Source organism: Podarcis tiliguerta, assembly GCF_965153285.1.
Source record: "Podarcis tiliguerta genome assembly, chromosome: 1".
Taxonomy (NCBI): domain Eukaryota; kingdom Metazoa; phylum Chordata; class Lepidosauria; order Squamata; family Lacertidae; genus Podarcis; species Podarcis tiliguerta.
Genome location: NC_139534.1, coordinates 30,761,670 through 30,774,092, shown reverse-complemented (window position 1 = coordinate 30,774,092; position 12,423 = coordinate 30,761,670). Strand labels below are relative to the sequence as shown.

The 12,423-nt window shown below is 41.5% G+C and overlaps 1 protein-coding gene across 8 annotated transcripts in view; it reads left to right on the top strand.

Moving 5' to 3' along the window:
- SLC4A10 (solute carrier family 4 member 10) overlaps positions 1-12,423 on the top strand; it is a 156,377-nt gene that overhangs the window by 44,362 nt on the left and 99,592 nt on the right. For 2 of the 8 annotated variants that reach the window (XM_083406512.1, XM_083406507.1), the window contains exon 1: positions 3,023-3,604. The exons of the other annotated variants lie outside the window; for them this stretch is intronic. In XM_083406512.1, coding sequence (XP_083262638.1) covers positions 3,533-3,604 — 72 coding nt within the window. In that variant the 5' untranslated portion in view covers positions 3,023-3,532. Of the gene's footprint in view, positions 1-3,022; positions 3,605-12,423 lie in introns of those variants that run through there. 8 annotated transcript variants of the gene reach the window in all.

The window sequence follows — 12,423 nt, the reverse complement described above, 5'->3', positions numbered from 1 at the left end:
GCTCAGAGTTTCACAAGCTTCATGGCTGGGTGCCTTTTCTATGCTCTGCCTCATGATGGACTGTAAATCAAGGGAAGGTGAAAGCATCTAAATCATTTCTAAAACTATTGTAGCAGATAATGTGAAAGGCCAGAACAACAGATGAATGTTTGGCATGTTGAGGAATGTTATTATTATTTTATTTTTATATGCCACCTTTCCTTCAAGATGGCATACATAGTTCTCTCCCTGTGCAAGCTGTTATATACAGTGGTACCTCGGGTTAAGTATTTAATTCGTTCCGGAGGCCTATTCTTAACCTGAAACTGTTCTTAGCCTGAAGCACCACTTTAGCTAATGGGGCCTGCTGCTGCCGCGCCGCCGGAGCACGATTTCTGTTCTCATCCTGAAGCAAAGTTCTTAACCTGAAGCACTATTTCTGGGTTGGCGAAGTCTGTAACCTGAAGCGTATGTAACCTGAAGCGTATGTAACCCGAGGTACCACTGTAATGCTGTTTTCTCTCTACTCAGTGGTTTTTTTTTTTTTTTGTAGCTGATCAATAGATGTGTGGTATTCTTGATCCCCGTATCATAATTTCCATTTCTTCTTCTTCTTCTTCTTCTTCTTCTTCTTCTTCTTCTTCTTCTTCTTCTTTAAAAAATGCGGCATATTTCATAAGAACATTTTGTGTTGAAGTAGGTTAGGTGAAATATCAACTAAATTTAAAACCAGGCCAACTGACTTCTCATTCTCTAGAGGGGCAAAGCATATGTTCAAGCAGGTTCTTAGTCACTGCTCTCTAGTATTAAAGCAGCTGCTTTAAGTCTGGTGCCGTGATTGTACTGACACATGGTGTAAGGCTGCCGCCTATTTCCCTGCTTTGCTCATGGGTCCATCTAACTTAGTGTTGTTGAAACCAATTGGCAGTAGCTCTCCAGACTAGAGTCTTTCCCAAGTTTTGCCCGGAGATACCAGGTATGGAACTTGAGATCTTCTGCATGCAAAAGATGAGCTCTATGACTGCCTCCTGGCTCACTGGTAGACAATTCGCCTTGCACCTGAAAGGTCCCTGGTTCAATCCCTGGCATTTCCAGACAGGGCTAGGAATGGCCCCATTCTGAAACCTTGGAGTGCTGCTGAAGACAGCACTATACTAGATGGACCGATGGTCTGACCCATTCTAAGCAGTCTCTTATGTGCGTGATCTTGCTCCCAGGCTTGCAGTAAGTGTTTGGAATTATAAGCTATATTTTCTACCCAATATTATTTTGCCTGTCTTGTCCTTGCTGCTGCATGGAACAATGCATGAACTGAGACATTGTATCTGTAAGTAAAGGATTTGTTTTGAATCCTGGTACCCAGCCAATTATTTTGTTGTTCACCCACAAATGTGGGTCCACAGGGATTCATTTGTTTTAATTCCTCACAAAAACAAACTTGGAGCCAGTATTGGTTTGTGTAAGTAGTAATAGTGTGAGTGCAAAACAGCTGCAAAGTAACAACTATTATCGATGAATTAATACAGCTTCCATCATGTCTCCAGCAAGATTTGCAATGTAGCCTCAGTAGAATGGGGTTAGAGCCTGGTATGTCCCCCGCCTCTATGTCTGGACCCTAATAAAATGTTCCCTTCTCAGCTCCTGTTTGAATAGATGACATATTCTCTAGATAGGATCTCTCTTGTTTTACTTGAAAAATATAAATGCTTTATGGCCATTCCTTTTTTTGTGGTGGGATGTAAAACTGACATTCTAATTAGGTGTAATAGCAAATGTACCTGTCAATGTTCATCATTTCATATCACCCACAAAGAGCCTCTTTGGATTTAAGCAAAGGCAAATGCTCTTCCATGTTGGATAAATGAAGTATGTGGCTTGTTCAGACGATGAGTGTTCCTGTAACCCATCTCTGTCCTCCAAATACAGTAAAGGTTGGGGGGGGGGAATCACTCATTCATTGGCTGATCTTGGGCTAGCCACTTTTTCTGTGCCTCAGTGTTTGCCAGCTGTAAAATGGGACCAGAATGGTCTCTAAATGATATAAATGTAGTATAGTGCATGTACATGCATTCCATGTATTTTATATGCTATGCAGTTTGTGGTTTACCTTGATTCTTTTGCCACTAGGAACCAACTGCATGCATGCATCCATTTTCTTCTTGTGGCACATTTGAGCCGGGATTTTGTTGGCCTCACCACTGTTGGGCTGCCAGATTACACCATCAGTCCCACCCTCTCATGCACAAGAGTGTCCTTATTTTTGTCTGTATGGCCAATGCCACATGCTGAGCTACAGCTGAGCCTTTTTCAGAATTGGAGTATGGCTCTAATACTACTACACTTAAAAATATTATTATTTGCTGAAAATAATATGATCACCTGCAAATCTGAAAAACAAAAAACAAAAACAGGTTACTGTGATCCTCTTAAAACCATTGGGAGCAAACTCACTGAAAACAATAGCATTGGTCTTGAGGATCAGCTTTTAAAAACAAACAAACAGAGCATTTGATTCACTGGGATCACAATTTAAAATGGCACAGAGTGATTTCTGCTAAAATATTGTGAGAGATAACCGTGCTACTCTTGTGTCTTGTTAATGGATTGTTCACAGCTCTTCAGAAGAGAGCAATACAATTTCTGATGGAGTGAAATGGGCTACAAGAACAGAAATATAGGCATGTGATCACTCTGTTTGGTACCCAAATACATTTGCCCTGTCATAATACTGGCATCTTTTCAAGGTATGTTGATGTCTGGGTTGCTGCCAGGGAGCAGTGCACAAAATGCAAGGAGGATGCAGCTTTGTGAAAACGAGCACAGCCACACACACACACACACACACACACACACACACAGAGAGAGATATATGATGCATATTTTAATCTCAATGGTGTTTTCAGTTCATTTGATATGATTCCAGAGGATCTTAAGTGTCCTCCTGCTTCTGAATTGCATATGATTTCTTTCTGGTAATTTCCCCGTCACCTCATACTGTGGAGCTTTCCACTCAGAACGGCAGCGTTGCATGTTAAGAAGTGGTCATGCAAGCAAATTGAGATAACCTGGATATGTCATTTTGCCTGGCTTTCTCTCTCTCTCTCTCTCTCTCTGTCGCTCTGTTTCAAAGCAATGTGTGTTGCATAATGGCTGTTTTCACCTTTAATTGCCTCGAGATTAAGCAACAACCAAATCATCGTTCTCTATAATGGCAACCCGAGGATTTATAGTAACGTGAGTGGAGAGCTGAAGGATGTGGCTTGCTCTGTTTCGATGATGCGGGATTGCTCTAAGCAGCAAGCTTAGTGTTTTCTGAAAACATTAGCAGCATCGCTGATGTAGCTGTGCCAGCCTCTTTCGCTACTAGATGACTGGAACTGCTCACAGGGGGGTGGGGTGGGGGCAAGGGAACTATCTTTGAGATCCGATCTTTCGAAAGGAGCTCGCTCATCATTTGCTAAATGGAGAAACCTGATGTTTTCCTTGCTGGCCCAGAAGATGCCTGAGAGATAGAGAGAGAGAGAGAGAGTGATGCATTGTTATAAGGCAGGGAATGCTTTCTGGGAATAGAAAGGTCATGCATCTTGGGATCGGGGAGCCATTCCAGTCTCTAACCAGTCACCAGGTATGGCCTTGTGGTTTATATTCCTATTTGTGGCTTACATTATTATTTCAAACACTGCCTTTTGCATTTCTTTTCTGGTTCATTTTAAAATGGGATCAAGTCGTCATGTTTTTTAAATGCTAGATTCCATGCGGGATTTAGACTATGGGCAGCTTGTCTTAAAATGCAAGAAGGTATATGGGTGGTTTTTTTGGCTGTGTGTGTGTGTGTGTATGTATTAGAAATAAAAAGTCATAAGGGTATTTTAAAAGAGACAGCAAATATTCAGTGTGTAGATGTTGTTCTGCTCATGTCTGCTGAAACATATATGCACCAGTTCCATGGAATAAAACATCAGAACCGAGGAATAGCTCACAGCATGAATTTGGAGGTTTGTACTGCTTGTTGGGCTGACGATACAAAGGTCATTCGCACAGTGGCATGTTAATTAGGATTGCACATCCTTTTCATGAAAGCACATTGCGAACCATCCTGTTTTATGAAAAGTGGGCTGAAAACAGCCTATCACAATCAAGGCTGGGGATAAGCCATTCTGCATAAGGCATATTTTTTTAAAAAATAGTAGATGTAGGTTTGATTATTTTTTCAAGGCTTGACGTTTACATTTCAAGCAGCTGCCTTGCTCCTCTGAAGAGTGCAAGGATCTTTTCCCCCTAACAACTTTTGTTGAGAAAAGCACGCATAAATGGCTTGAGAAGCTGAGGTGGGGCTTGATTTTAAAATATTGAATATTTAAAATATTTCAAGCCCTACAAATATTTATATATTTATACTGTAGCATTCCTTATTTTTTTTCTGCACTCAGCCCTCACCAATCCCATTGCTATCACAGGTTTTATGAAACCTGAAGCAAAGTTACAGGAATGGGAAGCGGCTGGGTCTGTATTTTATGTAACCTTTCAACCACCATAGTGTCTCCAGCAGCCTATTTTGATGCGCTGGGTTGGGTGGTGGGGGGCGGGCAACGAAATTGAAAACAGTATAATCAGCTTAACCATGTTCATTGCAAATGGCGCTGAATAGCCAAAGGTAGGGGCTCTTGCTTGTGCGTCGCTCATAGTGTGTAAGGAGATTATGTCTAAAAGTAGACACAAATGTGATTCCTTTCTCTCTCTCTCTTTCTGGCAATGGCTTTGAATATCAACTTAACTGCTTCCGACTTGTTTGCTGGACATTTCCATGGTAACCTGTTAGGATGTGTCATAAAGCAGTGGTTATTAAACTTCCCACCCCCTCACCCGCCAGACCATTGCTGAGGAATTGGGGCCATTTCATGATTTTTCTTCCTGTTATAGCAATTATAAGGTGTCATGCTAGATGTTTTTCATTTTTTAACTGAGTTTTCATTGCTGCTTTCATTTGTTTTGTTGAATTCCGTGGAATTTGGACTACACTATGGTAAGAAATAAAAGAAGCAATTTAAAAAACCAATTAAAATCTGGGTGACTATTTAATGGGGTGGATGTGCCGTCTCCTGTCTTCAGTCACTAAACCGCAGATGACCTGACATATGCAGATCACCTGACTGCAGATCACCTGACCACTGGTGGTCCATCCACCACACTTTGGGGACCCCTGTTTTAGTGACAATAATATAAAGGGAAACATTGGTTATATTCCTGTAGCATTTCATGTACAGTTGATGTTCAGTTTCTGCAAGTGATGCTCAGATTGGTCCAGGAGGTGGGTGTTTTCTGACCCTTGAGGGCTCATGGATTTTTAAAGGGTGAATATGTTTATAATTCAGAAGGCAGATATATAAAAAGTTCAGTGGTTTGGTTATTTTTAAAAATTGACATGTATTAATTTGTTTCTCTGGTTGCTTACTTTCTTAGAAATGCATGTTGGAGACCCTGGCAGAGGTCTAAAGCTATGGCTCACGCAGGAATCTGGTCAATCATTTTTAATTAAAAACATATATTAAAACAATATTTGTTTTGTGGCTTGTAACTATAATTGATATGTTTCCTGGTGTACTTATCCAGCTTACGTTTTGATTAACAGTAGGGGAGATGAACACATTCTTAAGCTTGATTAGTTTTGGAATGGGTTTAATGTTACTTTTACAGTTGCTACAAACCATGTTTAATCATCTTTCAGAATTGAGTTTTGGAGAATTTTAATGCAAGGAGTACATTCTGTTTCTTGGCAGCTGCCTGAAATTCCTGTGGGTATTCTGGTGATCTTTCAGGCTAGTTTTGATTTTATTTTTTTTCATGAGGACCAGATCATCTCAAAATGAATATGGTAGAGCTGGAAAAGGTTCAGAAAATGGCAGCCAGGAGGATAAGTGGTTTTGAGCAACTCCTCTATGAGGAAAGGTTTGGATTTTTTTTTTCTTTAGGAAAAAAGACAAATAGGAGGGACACTGTGCACGGGGCAGAGAAAGTTATGCAAAAAATAAATAAATCCCCATTTTGCATATTAATAGAACCCAGGGTCATCCAGTGAAGCCAAGTGGTAGAAGATTCAGGATAGACAAGAGGAAGTAGTTCTTTACACAGCAGACAAGTATACATTTTGCTAATTCAAGATGTGTTGATGCCCACCAACCTAGATGGCTTTCAAATAGGATTAGCTGTATCTGCCATTAATCTGCCTATGAATGGCCAGTGGTATTAACTGTCTGTACTCAGAGCTACATGCATGTTAAAATCAATGATGTAGGCTCTTCTCAATTGCCCATTATGAGATTGGTGAGCACAAGGAGCAGGGCTTTCTCTGTGGTGGCCCCTCGATTTTAGAATTCTCTACCAGCTTTCCCCTGTAAGGCTATTCCATTTCAGGCCTCCAGAAAGGACTTGATGATCCACTGGCCTGGTTTGCAAGTCACATTAAGTGAAACCATGGCTTATTGTGAATGCTGATATGTTTTTATTTATGCAGTAATAAAATACAATAATACCGGCAATAATAAGCACAAATGCTTGTGAAACCTCCAAGTAGCTTTGTATAATAGGCTTAAGTAAGATTGATAGCACCACTGGAGACAGAATGAGCCATTAACTAAGATAGTTTATTAAAAGGATATTATGTACATTGAGAGAGTAATGGTTTGTTTGCTTGTTGGAAGCAGCAATAAAACAACTGTTAGCACATACAGTACCCACACTTTGAGAAGGCTCTTAAAAGAATCAAATGTGTTCAGAGTAGAATGGAAATAATATAAATTGATTGAATGCTTAGTAGAACTTAAGCATGGGCAGCGTGAACAATTATTAATTATAAACCATTTCTTGCTTTACCTAGCTTTGAATCTTGGAGGAAACCTCAAGTTCTGCTATGTCAGTATCTTATTTGATAAAACTTGAAGACTGTGTCTTTCCATCAGAACTTGGTTTCTTCTGTGTCTCCCATTGTTTTGTTTTGTCTACCATATGTCTTAATAGAACTCTATGGTTGTCACCTTTGATCAGGCAAAACAAAGGACAGGTTGGGCAAAATACACGACATGCTGTGGGGCTAAAAATTACTTTACCCGGTGCAGAAATGACTTCAAAGCAATCCATTACTCACTCTCGCTCTCTGTGGCTCCGAGTTTCAGTCTCCAACCCAACCAGTGCTTCTAACAATGTTCCCACACGGTGCTGATCTTCTCCTCCGTTTCTCACTCTCTGTCCCAGGAAGGGACAGTTGCAGCTCCATCCCACCAGGGGAGCTGCTTCTGTGTGGAGGCCCCTCTTCCTCGCTCTTGTTTCAGCTTGCACAAGGCAAGTGAACAGGCAGCAACAGTGAAGGGGAGCAGGGCCAGGGGGTTCAGAGGATTCGTAGAACTGGGGAATGGGCTTCCAGTGGAAACCATTGGCCAGTGATTCTGTATTTTCCAAGCATATTGCATTTGGCTGGCTAGTTTTTCAAACAAACAAATCATTTACAAGCAATTAAATTTGTTGTGGGATCTCTATGAAGTGATTTGAAAATGCAAACTGAGTGTCAGAACTGAGTGTTTTGAGAAAAAAAATCAGTGTCCTGTACACTGGAAGAAGAGGGCTAAGCTCCAGCAGAGATTTCACAGGCATCCTCACTTTTGACTTCCTTGAAGACCTTTTTATGGCGGCAGGTCTGTGCAGTTGTTTAAAACGTTCTTGATTAGCCGGTCCTCTGAATGATTGTTATGCGCTGTTTTTTTAAAAATAGCGTTTTATGATTTCATTTCCTGAGTATTGTCATAAGTTCATGAAATGCCAGTGAATAAATGCTTTTGTAAATAGATAGTCAGATGAATGCATGAGCACTCCTATTAGATAGTGAGCACACCATTTCCAAAATAGCTTAAGTGTTCTGCACCTTCCTCTCCCAACCTTTCCATACTGAACATGCAGGAAGATTCAACCTTCATTCATCTGAATGTGCTTAGACTCTTCACGTCTATTGAGAAGCTAATTGTACAGAGTTCTGGTTCATAGGGAGGATGCTAAATGACCTTAACTGAATGTAGTTTGAGTCACCTTCATAGGTTCAAAGAGCTGACATGCACAGGGATGGTGGGGCAGACGTTGTGTGTGTACCCCTTTCACATTTTAAGCCCACATACATACTTTTGAACATCTGAACAATCTTACCTACAAGGATTAACATCTGCCTTGCTTTGAACCCCCTCTCTAGCAACCAGTTCAGCTGCTATGATGCCATGGGATGTTAATAAATGTTCTAATGGTCCAGAAGGAATGTGGATACGCAATACACTTCCTGTGAGAGAAGGGTAAAGGGCAGAGATACGAGGGACTGTCTGCTGTCATCTGGAAAGCAGACAAGGCATGCGGTTGTTTGGAGATGGGATGCTGGAGAAGCAAGGAAGCTTTGGTTTGGAAGTACAGCTGGGACCCAGCATGACCCAGATGCATAGGGAATGAAGGGAGAAGGGAAGAGGATAGCTAGCAGAAATGTGAAAAGCACAATGGTCAAAAGATAAGAGTTATGAGGGAAATGGGTGGAAGACAAGGGTAGGACATGGAGGAAAACCTCAGACGGGATTTGGGAGTAATTGGGCCTTTCTGCTTTGGACAGGATGAAAATAGTGTGGCAAGGAAGCTGTGGAGGTTGAAGCGGTAGATGTCAGAGGAAATGGCGAAATTGTGAATTTCACATATTGATTTGCACTAACAAGACAAATCTTTGACTGTAGGTCTTCAGTCTGTTATATCAGTCATGTGCTTATTGCTCCATCTAGTAATCTGTAATGGAAGGTTGCTGTTCTATGGGCAGCTCATCAATATGTCTTCCTATAGGCACTCTGCTGTAACAGCAAACCATGCATGAATGTTATTAAGCATTAATGAACCTTGAGACACTTCTGCGAGCCATAAATATTTCCCCAGCTACTTTGCAGAAATCATTCTGGCACATCTGGGGAAAATGAATCTAATTCACTAGAGCAAGATGGCTTTCTGCCATGATTGGCACATTCTTTTTTTCGTGTGTGGCTGTGTCTCTCAAACCTGTTGAACTTGGATCCCCTCTTTTAAACCTCCTGTAACACCTGGGTCCTGGGACGCGGGTGGCGCTGTGGGTTAAAGCCTCAGCGCCTAGGGCTTGCCGATCAAAAGGTCGGCGGTTCGAATCCCCGCGGTGGGGTGCGCTCCCGTTGTTCGGTCCCAGCGCCTGCCAACCTAGCAGTTCGAAAGCACTCTTGGGTGCAAGTAGATAAATAGGGACCGCTTACTAGTGGGAAGGTAAACAGCATTTCTGTGTGCGGCTCTGGCTCACCAGAGCAGCGATGTCACGCTGGCCACGTGACCCGGAAGTGTCTTCAGACAGCGCTGGCCCCCGGCCTCTTTGAGTGAGATGGGCGCACAACCCTAGAGTCTGTCAAGACTGGCCCGTATGGGCAGGGGTACCTTTACCTTTTTAACACCTGGGTCCTACCTTTGCTGGAGGTAGAGGTGACTGACAGCACACTTCTCTTGGACTAAGCCATGTTGACACTTACTTTTGAATAGGCAAGCCTAAGTTTCCATTCTAAAGCTCAGCCCGGAATTAATTTGCAATGCCAGACAGAAGTGGCTTGCTGAGTGGGGTGGAGCCATTACGCCAGCTTCCTGCCTTACTGGGAAGGGTGAGGTGGTGGGGAGGCCAGCAAGGTGCAACTGCACTGGCAGGAAGGACAGTTTGTTTTTGCTGGTACATTGAGACTTTGTGCTGACCTCTTCACCCCTCCCCAAAAGCACCAGCTGGAAACCTAGCAGAGTGCTTCCACTCCCATTCGGTGAGCTGCTTCTGATGCCAGGGCTCAAATATATAGAGACTTCATTGATGCTTACTGTTGTGCTAATTTTATGTAAACTGGTAAATAAATACAATGAAAATTGGGCCTTGCCCCACACTTTCTTGCCGTGATTGAACTACACAGTTCCATAGAAACAGCCTCCTGAATTACTTGCTAGATCAGTCCAATAAATGATGCATACACAATGTGCATCTGAGTTCAGGCACTGCGTCAAAAGAAATTTTATGCCTGTCTATATTGTGAACATAAACAGCAATAAAACAACATAACCAACCAGAGCCAAAGGGTCACGTATCATGCGCAAGGCATGGAACTCTTAGGCACAGACTACAAAGTTTGGAACAGACCTTAGGTAGTGTAAAGGCTCTCAGTCTGTTGCTTGGATCCATGCCTTTCTTGGTCCTCATCTTCACAGTTGCATCACTTACTGTTAGCTATTTGCTGAGGCTACTTCAGTCTTCGTTAGTGTTTGGCATTTCTCCTCTGTCTGCAGTGTCAGCTCTGTGCAGAATCCCCGGACAGCAGTTTTCTTCCAAAGCCCCAGCTGAGACACACTCTTCAAATGTGGTCTCCCCATGTCTCCAGTCCGTCGTCAGCATTGGGTCCCACATCTTGTAAATCAGAGTTACCCAGTCACTGAAGATGTATCTGGCATGCCTCCAGTTCAAAGTCTTGAATGCAGATACAATAAAAGGCTATTGTCATTCACCGTGGCAGGATTAAGAAACAAGAACAATTCAGACATAATGAAGATTCAATAAAGGAACATTGGAAGTTGTATCACTTAATGAAGCTTGACATGCTGCTCTGGGTTCCTTTGAGCGAGGAAGGGCAGGGTAGAAATGTAATAATAATAATAATAATAATAGTAAACTAATATGAATGACAGTGCACTTTTTGCCTATACGTATAGAAAGAGAAAACTGCAGTTTATGACCTTATTTCTTTTCTACAGTATATCAAAAAATTGAGGGTAGGATCCAGTTAAGACAAACTTAAGACAAGGAGATGACCGTAAGCAATATCGTGGGAGGGATGTTTCTAGGACCAAGGTGTAGCTATGAACCTCCCTTATTATTTTTGCTATTGGAGGCTGCATGTTGTTTACATAATAATGTTATATTTTTAGAATTGGAATGTGGTGTTTTTCCTGTAAGCTATTATATTTGCTGTTGCTTTGCTATGCTGTTACAAAATTGATGTTGTTTTGCTGTGCTACAAAATCATTGCTATGTTATTGTTTTGCCACGCTATTATGAAGAGGTTTTTGCAGTGTTTGTTTGAAATGCATCCTTGCTTCTTTGTCGTAAGCTGCCTTGAGCACAATTTCACGTGTGTGGAAAAGCGGCATACAAATAAAACGAATGAATGAAATGAAACTCAAGAGTAGACCCCTTGGAACAAATAGACTGAAGTTAGCCATGCCCAATGATTTCAATGGGTTACTTCGGGGCCGTCTTAAACATGTTGCTCTGTCCTGCAGGGAGCCATGTTGCTTGCATGTTCCAAAATTGAAAATGCAAAGGAGGAAGATGTATGGCCAGTCACGCTCATGAAACATTTTGGGATCCCAGATTCTTTCAGTCACTAAACCTGTTACTCAGAAGCTGCATGCTGATTTGTGGCCTGTTGCATAAATTCCATGCATAGTTCTCAATGGCACAGGTATATATTCTGCTGTGTAATCCAATACTCTGGGTACTTACCTATACTCTTGCCACATTTACCCATAACAGAACAGACACAAATGCTACATGTACTTGATGCATGTAGGGTTTGTAGACATTTCTACATGGAAAGGACTTTCTAAAGGAAATTTGTCTTGTGCTCCATTGACCTGCGAAAGCATGGTGCTGTTGTGAGAATTTCTTGCGTTTTTAGCAGCGTAGCTTTTCAGAGCTTATTTTATCTGCCTGTAATATTTTGTAGCATTCCAAGATTAAACTGACCTAGCCAGAAGGAAGGTAGGGGGTGGTAAATGAGATTAGCTTGGTGGCAGTGCTAATACTTTTCGTGTGTGTGTGTGTGTGTGTGTGTGTGTGTGTCCCAGATTTGATTCCCAGCATGCGCCATCAAAAAGACCATGTAGCAGAGATGATGTGGATAGTCTCACAAATTTATGAAGACAGATTCATAATCGTATTGGTGGTCTACAACTTAACAAATGTTATAAAAGGGTACATGCAAACGGTGAAATCTATATCAACATACTTCTCAGTGAAGTTCCTGGTGTGCATGTAAATATAAACCAGACTTATTGCTTGGTTTATATCTGGAGGAATGTGGTTCGAATCACCCATAAGAGCTTTGGACAACTTCCTAGTTCTCATCGGTTACTCATTTGTAAAGGGAATAATATACTCTTCCCAAGAATGTTATGATATTAAATGAATAATTTCTACAAATGGATAAATTGTATAAAGTAAGCAGTGCTAGAAAATTCTTCAATTTTGAAGACTGTGGTACAGCAGCAAATCACTGTTTTCTGAGCAAACATAAGCTGCACCAAGTTGCATTCTCCTTATGCAGTCAGAGCATTTTAATTTGGAATTAAGATAGCCTGGAGTGCATGACTCATACCAGTTTATTTTTA